A 13,523-nucleotide genomic window follows, 5' to 3' on the forward strand; every position below is an offset into this window, starting at 1 on the left:
TGTGGCTCATTTCCAATCAGGAAGAGATACACCCTGTTGTCAATGAGACAAACTGTCAAAATTAAATAAATGCCAACTGCCTCCTACGCAGCGGCTCACACAGGAAATGATGACTTGATGCATCCAGGAAGTAATTAGAGATAGACAGAGAGAGAAAACTACAAACACTAGACTTAACTCACCATATTTCACACTTCTTGGTTTCCCCAAGTAGTGAGGTGCACACTAAACACAGCATTTTAATCTCATACAGGGAAAGCTAAGGTCTTGCAACTACACACAATCCCTCATGTGCTTTTTTTAAATTTATTTTTTTTTTATATGCACTCTAAAATATTGGTGGGCGTCTCCAGATAAATTCTATTCTTCTCAGCACTGGACAGGATAAGAGCACTTGAAGTAACATCTTCCTGTGCAGACATGTCGAGCTGAAGTGGAAATAACTCATCCAATTCTGTGCCGATACCGGAGGGGACCAGAGTTTTCTACAGGGCAGATCATGAGATAAGTTGAAGCTTATCTCGTGTTCATGAGCTAGATAATGTGCCGGTGTTTTTTTTCCTTTTTCCCCCCCTCCCATCACTGAGCTTACCTTCCACTTCCTCTTCATCGCAGACATGCTTGACAAAGGACGCTCCTCTGTCCAAGACTGCTTCGTCCTCAACTCTGCGGGGCAAAAGGAGAAAAACTATTAAATGTGGATCACTGCAAAGATCAGCATGCACGTGTTCATTGACTCATCCAGGCGCCAGATGAGTCATCATTTTTATGGTTTTCCAGCAAATTACAATCTCTAGTTGCCATCGTGGTTTTGTTTGAAATAACCGATTTTGACCGGTGCATGTCACTAGCAGTATTTCATTTAAAGCAATATTATGGGACAGAAACAGTATTTCACCCCATTACAAGACACTGTACAGTCAACATGATTGCACCTCAGGTCAGAATCAAACAACCAGTCAGGGTTAGGTAGCACATTAATAGCCAATCACAGCGACCCCTAAAAGACAAGGCTCATACAGGGTACCTGTGTCCTACCTCTGAGTTGGACACAACTTGCTTTTAATAACAGTTGACAATGTTAGCGTGCCGCTTTAAGTCAGCCTCGAACTGACAGAACAACCTGTTAAAGACCACTAGTTACATCGAGAGCAACATCATTCTGATCTTCCATCATCACTCTGACTCACCGTTGTGATGTGTTGTCCAAATATTCGAGATGAACGCTTCAAAAACATGACGAATCACTGCGTGGCAATTAATCCAGCGAGCTTTAGAGTGCATTAGCATTTCTGATGTTCTGTTAATCACCCACACATGAGCAACAAGTCCCACTCCACCTACAGCTCAGCTCACAACATGGCTAAGATTTGTAAAACAATAGCTCTTCTTTCCTCCATGAGTGGATGTATGAATGGCAGGGGACTTTTAAAAATCACTGTAAGATGCATTCATCAGTTGTTTTTGAATGACAGACATGACTGGACTTTCCACTGCACAAAGAGGGCTTTGTGTTTACTTCCTGGTCCCATCGTGGATGTCAGAGCATCTTCACGGGCAACGTGACCTGGAGTTTCCTTTGATCAACGAGCTTAAACCTTACCGGAGAGGTTGAAAGGAATGTGGCTCCTCCAGTGCAGCAAAGTGTGACTAATCCAGACCACTAACATTTGTTTAGGTCACAACTGGCCATTATATTCACTGCTGATTAATAAATTGGCTTCCAATCTGGGGATCAAAAGTTGATTTTAGGCACTGCAAGATGCTTGTGGAGACAAAATAAGGCACATTTTAAACAGAGGAGTAGTTTTTACATTATAACTGTACCAGTACCTGTGATAATTAGTTTTTTTTATTAAACATTTTTCTTGGTTTTGTCACTTTCCGCATCTTGTGAGCTGAACATTCAAGCGGGAAAAGTTTCAAAATGTCTGAAAATGTTGCTAAGTGTTGTATGATGACGTCCTCAAACACAAAAATATTCAGTCTACGGTCACAGAGGAGCTAGGAAACTAGAAACATATTCGCATTCAAAAAGGATAAAGCAAATAATTTTACACATTAAGTGTGTTCACTTAGAGTAGTAGAGGAGCTGCATGCGTGAAACAAAGTTATATAAAGTCTTTTGTATGGGAAGCTACTGAAGAGGAAGCTGCATGTAATCTGTAATAAATTGCCTCCAGTGATGTCACTCAGTGAGCCAAGTTGCATTGTGGGTAATGTAGACATCACATTTTGCGAAGTAGTCCACTGATCTGACATTCATTCACACACTGCACACTGTTGAACTCTTTGTGGAAAGTTTAAAAACAAATGATCAGAATCATTTAACAGATCTGACTTTATTTGACGTGTTGTTCCTTTTGAACACACAATGCTTACATTACCCACAATGCAACTAATCAACTGTGTGACATCACTAAAGGCCATTTATCAGATTTTCATGCATAAGTCACATAAGTCTTCACATTACTTTTCCCCACATATGCCCGTAGTACTCCCTAAATCCTGTGGACACACTGTAATGTGTGAAATAGGTGGAGTTACCCTTTAATAATTCTGACTTCTGAGGTTAATACTGCATCATATCGGGAGCAAAGCTTAAGTTTGTTTCACTTCTACTGAGGCCTGTGTTTTCCAAGAGAGTGTTCTGGGATTACATAACCGTGTGAGTATCAAATTAGGAAATCATCTGGCAAATCTGACCAACCGTCTTATGAGAATAGTTCTGTTAAACAACTAGAAACAAATATTTGACTTTCGGATGCGTATCAAGAATGTCAATAAACACATCGACAGTTTGCGTTTGCCACCGAACAATCCCCAGCTGAGGACGGCACAGTTCGAAAAAACGAGGGGATGGGGGCTGTGTACACAAACTGCTAAATAAACAAAGTCAGGAAGGACACAACTTGTTCCTCCGATTGCATTGCGAGCTCATCTGAATTTCCCCAGTGGATATGGTATCAGGCCCTCGAGGGAGATGGAGGTATAACGCTGATAAGCAGACGTAATGCTGAGCTCCGAGATCAGACGAGTGATGGAGGAGTGGCCGGGCTCGGGGCCAAGTTTACAGGCAATACCAATACAGTGATTAGCCTCTGTACCCTCCTTTTGTTGCCCATTGTTGTTTCCAAAAGAAGGGAGGTCAAGTTCCCACACGGCAGTGTGTGGACAGCGCTATCGTCTAGCTCCAGATTTCTTTGTGCTCCGCTTGGCTTGTACTCCTCCAGGACAGAACGTACAGGAAAAAAAAAGAAGAAAAAAAAAAGCTACAGCTTTGGGGAATAACTCGTGTGAAGAGCTTGTGCTCAACACGGCCTGTAGTGTCTCTGAGAACACATATTCAAGATCTATAAGAACAAACAGAGGAGAAATGCACTTGAGGAGCTCTCCAGGAACTCGGCTCAGTCGTATAGCGTTTAATTCTGCGACAGTGCTGTGGATGGTTTGAGTGGGCACACGGAGGCCGGTCATGTAACACAACGAGAAGGCCTTCAGAAAACCGTCGGCCACACAGGAGAGCAGAGGAAGCTCATGTTGCAGGTTTACTGCGGCCTAAAGCAAGTCAATGGAGCCACGTTAATCACTCCACGCTGAGGCCTCAGACAGGGAGGGGGACCCTCATGATGAGAAACATACCACAGGTGGTGCACAGTGACGCAGGAGAAGAGATCGGCATTCCTGTTTTGAATTGAGTGGTAATGAGGAGGTAGAATAAGTCGATGTGAAGAGGATAAGAAACTTCAAAAGGAGACGAGTTTTCACCTCCTGCCTTCAGTATTCTAGACAAGTTCTGGTGCATTCAAAAGTTATGAAGCTCGACTCGACTCTCCCACAGAAACTACTGCTCCCGAACGCCTCTTCAGTAGCCCTGCCTTTAATTCCATCACACTAGCCACCATGTAACACATCTGCATAATTTCTGCCTATATTGGCAGAAGAAATTAAGTTAAGGGGAAGCTGAAAACATGACAGAGTCAACTCGAGACACAGTGAACGATGTCGGCTCAGGCATGTGTGAGCTGACCAATCAGAGGAGACTAGGTTTTCGGGAGGGGGAGGCTTTAAAAAGGGACTGGAGCAAAAACTGAGCATTTCAGATGGGACAGAAAGTGAAAACTGATGTGCTTTTTGAGCATTAAAGCATGTAAACGCATTCTAGTAGTGACCGTATATAAAATGATGAACCTAAAAAAAGACTTTATATAAAAAAGGTAAAAACCAGGTAGAACAAAGAAAAACAGAGGCTAAACATATATCATCTGTATGAAAACAAGGTAGACAAGGCCCTACGACTTCTCATTAACGTCATTGTCTATGGAGGAAATCTCCTTGATCTCCTTTTTCATTTCCTGCCATGACTCCCTGGGCCTGATTAATACGGAAAAAAAAGAAAAGAAAAAGAAGCCCAGTGCGGGTCAGAGCGATCAGCTGCATCCATCTATCTGGCGTCTGCATGGCGAACTTCTCACTTTGCTTCTGTTCCTCGCTGACCTCATGAGGCTGGATAAACCTGTCGGTGCGTGAGGAGCCGGGATCAGCTGCTCGGGATCAGGGATCATCCCCATCTCTTTACAGAGTGACGCACCCAATCCCACCGGCCAGGTTCACCGCGGTGCTGGGTGCCCCCCCCCCTGCACCGCACTGTCCGTACAGGGATGATTCTACAGATGATGACTCAAAGTGCTTCTCCAGACAAAAGTGATCTTTCGAATGCCAGATGCTCAAAACATGGGGGCCTGTGATGAAAACTTTTAGCAGCAGTCAGCCGGTTAAAGTGACTTCTGATGGTGAAAAGCTGAAGGTTTAAAATGCTGATAGAAACTGCCGAAATCACTCTTACTATGGAAACGTAATGGGTTATGCTTACACCAGTGTTCAGTCTGGGTCTTGGTGGAGGTATGCGCTCTACAGTTTGTAAGAAAGTCAAAAGCGTCTGTGTTTGACAAGTTGGGAATCAGCTTTCCTACTAATTGGACGTGTGCCCTGGTGTTTTCTGCTTATAGCTTACTGATCACAAAGAAAAGTCTAAGTCTAACCTCTGTTGTTTTGGGGGGGTTTCTTGATATTGACTTGTATCCACAGAGCACCTGTTTAGCGTTACCTGCGTTTGTGAAGCGGCACTCCTGAGCCAGTCAACTGACATTTGATCTTTTTATGGATCGGAAGCATGTTTGAAGCATTTTCGCCTGAAGAATGACTTTGTACCACAGAGGGTGGTGGCAGCAGTTTATCGCTTTACTCATCAAAGTGTCTCTGCTCTATAAAACTGTCTCTGTCAGAGGTGAGAGGTGGCAAAGGACACATGTCAACACCTGATTAAGCATCTCTTATGCAATCAGTGAATTGTGCTCTCTGCTCCTTCAGGTGAGCCTGGACATTTGGAAACAGCACTTTAAGAAACAAGGAAACGGTTTGGCATCTCTGTGCAGAGACCATCACTCAGCAGAGCAGCGAGAAGAGCACACAAGATTCCAGTTAGAGTGGAACAGTTCCCTGTTGCACCCAGTTTTCACAATCAGCACAAAAAGACAGAAGAATGAGGAATCGTTCAGGGTTTTACAATATCCGCTGCCATTGTAAAAGAAGGGCAGGGCTGACACTCGTGAAAAGTAACTCCAGGTTTCAGTGACACTTTCAGGGTAAACATGAGGCCGATACTGTAAATCCTAACACAGCAGGAAGAGCTCACACCAGCTGCAGATGAGAATCAAACAGCTGATGAGTTCCAGGTGCATGTCAGGAAACTGCACACGGACTCGTGAGCGCGTTTCCGTGTCTGATAGCAACCATTCAGTCTGATTCGCTGCGGCTGAGGCGGCGCGTCATGCGCAACGTGGACGCACAAGGTGGCCGAAGCTGAGTGTTGATTTTCTTGGGGGGGGGGGAACCACATGGCCTGTGAGGGTGCGAGCACACGGCTTTATTCACTGAAGTTGCACCGGAGACACCTCTCCACCACTTGGCCTGCGCGCCCTGCGCCTCTCTCTAATTGAGAGTGACAGCTTCATGGAAAATAGATTACCGGCCGCTCATAGCCACAGCGGTGAGGCAACAGTGTCTTAGTTAGCCTGCCAAGGGTGCAGCTCCAATGAATGGAAACGTTTATTGGCTTGATAGGAAGCCTGGTCGACGGTGCGCTGGAGGTTTACTAGAGGTATGGCACCGTGTGGCGAGATTTACGCACAGAAAGTCATCTAATAAAACCCGACAATACACGTTCCATGTGACTGATATCCACCTGGTGCAACCACCTGAGGAGTAATTCACACTTTTTTCCACCTGGGCAGGATGCAGGAAACGCTCTTTACGCGTGGACCGCACGCTGACATTTCAACACGTTTAACAAGTAAAGAGGAGAGATCATAAACTTACTTCTTGTCGGAACTCATGGTGAGAAACCTCACAGATGATCAGCAGTCCTTCTGCTCGGTTCAGGTCCCTCTCGTAGTCTGCGTTTGGAAATCTTCACCCACTCCGCTCGTCGAGCTTTGTTAACTGGATAAACAAAACAAAAAAAAAGTAAAAGAAGTCGAGGAGCGAGCTGCGGCTATCTGGCTGGAATTGACTTCTCCGACTCTACAAATCAAATTGAACTCGTCACGCGATATCCTCACATCGTGCTGGACTCTTCCAGATCGCTCCTCGGTGACATGGTGAGGAAAAGTCTCGTTGGCAGCGTGTGGAGAGCCTCTGTGAGCGCAGCGTGTCTTTTTCCATATTTAAAGTGCCATCCCTCCTCCTGCGTGACGCCACAGGAGGGGGTGGAGGTCAGAAAGTTTGTCTTGGGTGGCGCAGCAAGTCCTTCAACTTGACAAGCGTGTATCTATTGTTCACTTTGCATCTGAACGAGGGGAGTGATGGTTTCACTGCGTCTATTAAATATGAGGAAAATAAATAAAAAATTTAAATATGAAAACATTTTTTTGAGTTTGGATGTCAATCAAAACTGCTCGGACAAGTTTATCCTTTTTTATTTTCATTTTTTATTTATTTTTTTTACAAACATACCACTTTAAAACTTTAAAACAGAAAATGTTTTCATTTTAGACTTTTGTTTCACACACATATTTTAAATATCAGCTACAGTCAGTACTGATTTTAAACACCTTTTTTTTATGTGCATATAAAAGCTAATCTTAGAGCTTCAGCTCGCTGTTTTGTCTCTAAAAGTGAAAAACAAAGTTTCAATCTAATTTTGGTTAATAAATATTAATCAGAAGACAAAGGTCTTCATCAACTTTTTTTTTTCTTTTTTAAAAATTATGCCCAAACAAACTAAAGATTTTTGTTTTGGATAAACTGATTAAACTAACTGACCTTAAAGGGACAACACAATTTCATACCGTTTCCCTGTGTTTATATGTGGCGGACCCTGCCATCTTTCTAGCTTGAAACAGTGTTCTGGGGACCTTATTTTCCTCTGAGAACAGCTGGTTCATTCACAACTTTACAAAAACACTTAACATGTATCATTACCTCAATGATGCGGTAAACATTAAAATCATGAGCTTGAATGTCTTTCTCCCAAACTACATAGTTCCCCTTTAAAGCACCTATTCCAGGTGGCTTTAAGCAGATCCTATTGGAGCTACCAGGTAAAGGCAAGCTCAGCAGTCAAAAATAGCTGAGTCGACTGCTGTGATGGAGAATACTGACATCTGCTGGAAGAGCAGAGACACAAACACCTGTTGTGATCTCATTATTTCATGCGGGGAAACAATAATCACAGGATCTCTGAATTCAAAGATGTTCATGTTGGGATGTACGACACTAAGTATTTCAGGTTTATTGTCACTGGAGAATGGACACATTCTCAATTACACACAAAATATTTATAAATACACAGCAAATTTAAGAAAGCAACAAGCTAAATCATTTATAATTATAGTATAAAAACAAGAGTATTCATTGTTGAGGCATTTCATTGTTTTCAAAGTAAAATACATTATCTTCTTCCTCCTGTGGGCACAGATTGGATTTTCCATCACAACGTGCTCAAGAACTCCTTCACCTGAAACAGAACCACAACAGTCAGAATCAGCAAATACCAACAGCACCAAAAGTCACAAGCTGCCTCTGTCCTGGCGACACTAACTGAAAAAACATGTGGGTGTCTCACCATCTGTCTAAAGTGTGCAGAGCGGAGTCCATTTATTATTAAAGACCTTTGAACGCACCCGTGTTTACCATCAACATGAAACCGCTACATAAGCAGCTCTTCAAGACTCATTTCCATCTTTCCATCGGGTGTGTAGATGTGTGTGTGTGTGTGATCACACTCAGCAGTGTGTACAAACTCCCAAAATACACCCCAATCATTTATTTCAGCCCATTTATTCCCTTTAACAACACATTTTAACATGTTTTTAGCAGTGAGTTTGTGTATACTTCTTTATAAGTACTATGAGTAAGTTAATATTTACAGACAACAGTAAGTGCAACATGCCTATCAAATACTGTAAAGGTTTGTCAGGTGTAATGTAGGTGCCAACCACAAACAAAACTCATTGCAACATGACAATATTGTGTGTTGAAAACTTGTATGTTGTCATAAACATGAATGCAACACTGTGACCCTGCCCTCTCACTGAAGTTTCATAGTGCAGAAACATCTGCTGGACTGGCTCTACTCGTTTTGCATTTTCACCACAACTGGGCAACCTGCTTGAGGGTGTGCTTTAAAAACCTACGACTCCCTTGTCTTGATCCCTGCAGTACTATGGAAGAATCCCTGTGAATAAAGCTGCGCTAATTCACTTATTTTTAACTATGACTTCTTCAGTTACCAGCAGTAACTAGACATGAGAGCGAACAGGATGACACTAAAACACAGCAGATGTTTGAAAGTACAAACAGGACAAGAGAAACTAAAAGAGATTCAGTTAGAAGCCTTAGAAGGAAAAGTTGCATGTTGCTTTAAATGCCGACAGGGTGACCGACATCCCAAACGACTCACTGGTGGCCCTAACGACTCTGAAACTTGGAGTTCACACGTGACCTCAACGCCCTGAAGCCTGCAACGCCCCTCTAGTTCCCTTCAATATAGCACTTAGAATCACCCTGACCTGGATGACTGAGAACCTTCATCAACTAGTTTCATTAAAAGATAATTCTGAAACTTTCTATATAATGGGGCTGTACACTCTTTGTGCAAAACTAGAATTCCAAGACTGGCCTATTTTTTTTACACTCCTAATGCAGATTTCTGTGATATACACACCACATGCATGTACATGCTGGTCTCACGCCTGGTATAGCCAGTTTGATTTATTATAGAGGAAGCATAGTGTTGCAGCAGCCTCTCCGGTTTCTATTTGGATTCACACCCCCCCCAACCCCCACTTATTTTAAGAAAACAAGACTTTTAGGATTCAGTAGTCACTTTCACATATTTCTTAATGCTGACATTGCATTATTATAATGTTGCAGCTGGACAACAAAACATTATGTTCATAACAAATTCATTTTCTTGCTACGGCTGTAACAACAACAAAGTAAAAGGTTCGATCTTTCCTTCCGAAATGTAGTATTGTGGAAGTTTTATTAGAGGGTTATTGTACACCAATACAAATCTCTGTGGGTAAAAAAGGCTGATGGGATGTTTGACTCCATGTCCTGTGGGAGTATTTGGATGGAAACCAATCAGTAAACATAATTTGACCATTTCGAATCTTTAAATGGTCACTCACCTTCTCAACCATGTTGGCACTCTTGGTTTTACTCCCCTTAAAATCTTCATTCACATCCATGGTTAAGACCGGCACGTCACTGAGATACTCAAACTCCATGCTGTGGGCCGCAGAGAGTCACATGGTTAGTGATGCTGAACAATTCACATGCAGGAAACGGCACCTTCATTTCATGCTGCTGGACTTATTCTCTCAAAAGTGATGATGCTCTGTTACTTTATGGGAAACAACCTCATCCATTTCTTAAAAACACATTACTGTGGCAGATGCAGATCACATGCATCCAACACAGTTTCAGCCTCAGGTTATTTCATTAATGGGATCGTTTTCTTGTGGCCAATATCAGATATAACATCTTTTTTCTTTCAAGATACAAGCAGATCTGTTGTCCGCGTCTACATGTGCTCACTTCATGGTCTTGTGCTGCAGCCAGCTCTCGTGCTTGAAGTGGAGCTTCTCCAGATACTCCAGAGGGATGTCTTGCTCTTCTTCTCTGCCTCTCAGGCGCAACCGCTCTAAACATCTCTGCACAGAAGCACACACAGGGAAATTACTTACATTTGTGTTGGGACATTTAATTTTCTCACAATAAAAAATGAATCTATTTTCCAAAGCAAAATCTTTTCATTTACAAGTAGCAATACAGAGATTTGGCAGGTAAGGATGAATACCTCTGGTGATGCTCTGAGGTAGATGATGCCGTCCAGCTCGATGTTTTTGCCAAACTGGCTGTGCAGCCAGCCGTGCCAGTCCTGGTAGACGGACCATTCTGTGTCATTCAGACACTCGCTCTCGTAGAGGTTGGCTGCAAAGATGTACCTGGGACACAAGAGGAGGTAGTAAGACAAAAACTTTGGACCATATCAGTAATTCCTTACTTTCAGTGCAAGCTGCATATCTGCATCACTGCTGTCACATGTCAGAACACACTTTTAAATGTATAGTTCATGAATGGATCAAAAGTTGGGCTGCAACCACTGACTCACTCATTGCCAATTAAACTGCTGCTTGTTTTTCTAATAACTGACAATTTTGGGTGTAAAATATCAGATTTGGTGAAATATGCCTTTACACAATCTCATCAGTTTTGTCAAACAGTCCCACAATATTCAGTTTACTAGGGCTGCAGCTTAAATTTATTTCTATTTTTGATGATTCTCTCAATTAATTGATCAGTTGTTTGGTCTGTAAAATGTCAGAAAATTGTGAACGATGTCGTAGCGTTTCTGAAGTTCCTAAATGTCATGTTTCAGTCATAGAGAAGTAAGGAAACCAGAAAATATTTAGCATTGGAAAAATATTTTTTATGCAAATATTTTGACATAGGTCGATACCTGTCACTGTAGATTGACCGCTCGAAGAACTGCACGGGATTCTCAGCCTCTCGGAGCTTCCCATTGGCCGACCTGATCTGGGCACGCACCCGGCTGATACAGGCGTAGCTCTGGAAGGTGTAGGCCCACCTCTCTGGTTTCTCATACATCATCTGAAGCACGTTCCCCCCACTCCTCTGAGATGTGGTCAGCTCCTAGGACAGAAGGGGTGACGGTGAATTCAAAACAGTGTCTTCACCTGATACTTTCCCCATTGGGATCAATAAATCTTCTACAATCAAATATTAGTTATGTGCAGAAATCCACGTCCCAAAATGAAGATGGACTTATCTTAAACTCTCTCAGGCCATAAAAAAAGGGAAGAACCTATAAAACCTGAAATGTTTCCAAACTCCACCTAGTTCCTTATGAGCAGCTACATCACATAACTCAGCCCCACGATCAGCAGAGGGCGCATGATCAAACTACAGCAGTTGCACAGAATAGATGCAACAGCCTTGTTAAAAAGGACTCAGCAGTCACACATACTGATAATACCCCTCTACTATCATTTTACACTGTGCTGAGTACAGTGTACAGTATCATTCTGAACTGTCAAAAACTGTACTGACAAAACATCACATTATTATTCCAACATTTTTACTGGCTTACATGTAAAAAAAAAGATAAAAACACATGAATTTTCTATAAAATTAGATGATCGACCATCACAGAAATAATCAGAAAGATTTGGAAATGGGAGAAATTTTTGATTTTCCAAGCAAAAGATGCCAAAAAACTCTCTTTGGATGTTAATACTCGCTGCTTTTCTTTTACTTTTTCTTTCCCGATGACAGTTAACTAGACCTTTTTTCCCCCAGACAAAATAAATATTTATACTTTTTAATGGTGATGGGCATTATTCTCCATTTTCTAATGTTTTAGACACTAAACTGTGAAAATCAAGCAAATAACTAACTCCAAATGAGTTCAGTTCAGTTGTTTAAGCATTTTATCATCATGAGAGAGACTAACCCATCATGACACAGTATTGTACTGTATGATAAGCTTCACAAAGCTTACATATGGGTGTGTTGAGCCCATGAAACTGAGCCCATGGGTGGGGCTGGGGCTGCAGTTGTGTGGGACACGTTCATCTGCCCAGTGTGGGACCATCTGTTGCTCTGGATGTGAGCTGGTGACCAGTGACCAGTGCAGATATATGGACAGATGGCAGCTGCACTCTAAATACAGCCGGAGACTCTCCCAGCCATCTTAACGTGTGCTGTCCTGTGCACGCTGAGCCACAGCAGAGAGGACTGGAGGATCTTATTCCTCTGACGCGCCAAACTCCATAAGGAAATTTGTGATTTACAGAGTTGGCTCAGATAAGTGAGCTGAAGCCATTCACGGCGGGGTTTTTTTTTTCTAAAATAAATAGTTTTTTGGGGGGTTTCAGCTGACAGGCCGAATTAAGAGCAGTATTTAAAAATGCAGGAATATGAGTGTACAGTATGTAAAAATACCTCGAAGTCACTGCCTTTTGTTTGGACATTGCACCATCTGGCGATTGGCTCTGGTACCACCTCCCAGTCCCCGCTCTCCTGCTCCAAAAGGCGCACAAAGGTGGATTTGCCCGCCGCTGAACACAAAGGATCCAGACATTTAGGTTAAATTACATCTTATAAGTCACCTACTTACATATATGAATGCTATGTTAAAGTACCGAGTGTGCAAGCTAATAAATTAGTGGAGGAAGTGACGGTAGTCTGGCATTTGGCGGCAATATTTTAATGGTAACACATTTCGACAATAAAAGACCAATAAAATAGGCGTAACTACGAAATCATGACCTGAAGATAGTTAAATCTGTCTAATGCACCACCTGCTTGCGGTTGAGGTTTTAAGATAACTAGCTTAATCTGCAAAATTTCGCTTTTCTGTCCAGAACAAATGCAGCTGCACTCACCGATATTTCCCTCGATTGATATCCGTTTTATCCTCCTCTCCATCGAGTCGTTCATCGAGTCGTTCAGCGGCTCCGGGCAGGGCCTCTTCGGAGTAAAAGACATTTTCCAGCTAGTAAATTCGGTGTTTTGTTGTTGATTAAAGCGGCTGCTGCGGCTGCTGCAGCTGCTGGACGTCTCCCTGCTGTTTGAAGTTTGGCGGTAACAGATGTCAGGAAGTGGCGGTTCCGCACAGATGTGACTCCGCCCCCCGGAAGTTGCAGCTGACGGAGGAAGTATTTAAAGGAGCACACTGCAAAAGTACTCCATTACAACCTGCATTCAAATGTGTGTTAATGTAAAAGCATATTAATATTAACAACATGCAGCCTATTTAAAGAACAAATACGTATGTGTATGTTTTAATGTGTAAAAAGTACTTAATTAAATAATTTTACATTACATTACATTTAATTTTACATTAAAAATGTTTTTACGGGTTTTTGCAGAATGTGGAAAAAACAAAAGTATATATTTTTTATGGCACAAGTTGCATTGTGGATAATGTA

At 42.3% G+C, this 13,523-nt stretch overlaps 2 protein-coding genes and 1 long non-coding RNA gene across 6 annotated transcripts in view; 1 reads left to right on the plus strand and 2 right to left on the minus strand.

Annotated features, from left to right (window-relative positions):
* Nucleotides 1-7,604, minus strand: part of LOC119029611 (electrogenic sodium bicarbonate cotransporter 1-like) — a 35,385-nt gene extending 27,781 nt beyond the window's left edge. For 3 of the 4 annotated variants that reach the window (XM_037116552.1, XM_037116551.1, XM_037116554.1), the window contains exons 1-2: nt 6,379-7,604; nt 593-666 (exon numbers count right to left, since the gene is read on the minus strand). In XM_037116552.1, the coding sequence (XP_036972447.1) occupies nt 593-666; nt 6,379-6,395 (91 nt within the window). In that variant the 5' untranslated portion in view covers nt 6,396-7,604. The remainder of the gene's footprint in view (nt 1-592; nt 667-6,378) is intronic. The other variant, XM_037116553.1, reaches the window with a different exon arrangement.
* On the plus strand, nt 5,590-6,924 carry LOC119029615. The gene is made up of 2 exons (XR_005078035.1): nt 5,590-6,160; nt 6,294-6,924. It is a non-coding gene; the product is annotated as an uncharacterized LOC119029615 (long non-coding RNA).
* Nucleotides 7,605-7,767: 163 nt separating the features above from the next.
* Nucleotides 7,768-13,170, minus strand: dck (deoxycytidine kinase). Its single transcript, XM_037116556.1, has 7 exons — nt 12,978-13,170; nt 12,535-12,650; nt 11,030-11,223; nt 10,367-10,514; nt 10,105-10,220; nt 9,696-9,795; nt 7,768-8,017 (listed from the first exon to the last, which is right to left on the minus strand). The coding sequence occupies exons 1-7, from the start codon at nt 13,078-13,080 to the stop codon at nt 7,991-7,993; spliced, it is 804 nt and encodes a 267-aa protein (XP_036972451.1). The 5' UTR covers nt 13,081-13,170; the 3' UTR covers nt 7,768-7,990.
* Nucleotides 13,171-13,523: the final 353 nt, after the last annotated feature.

This window comes from Acanthopagrus latus, chromosome 12 (genome assembly GCF_904848185.1).
Source record: "Acanthopagrus latus isolate v.2019 chromosome 12, fAcaLat1.1, whole genome shotgun sequence".
NCBI lineage: Eukaryota > Metazoa > Chordata > Actinopteri > Spariformes > Sparidae > Acanthopagrus > Acanthopagrus latus.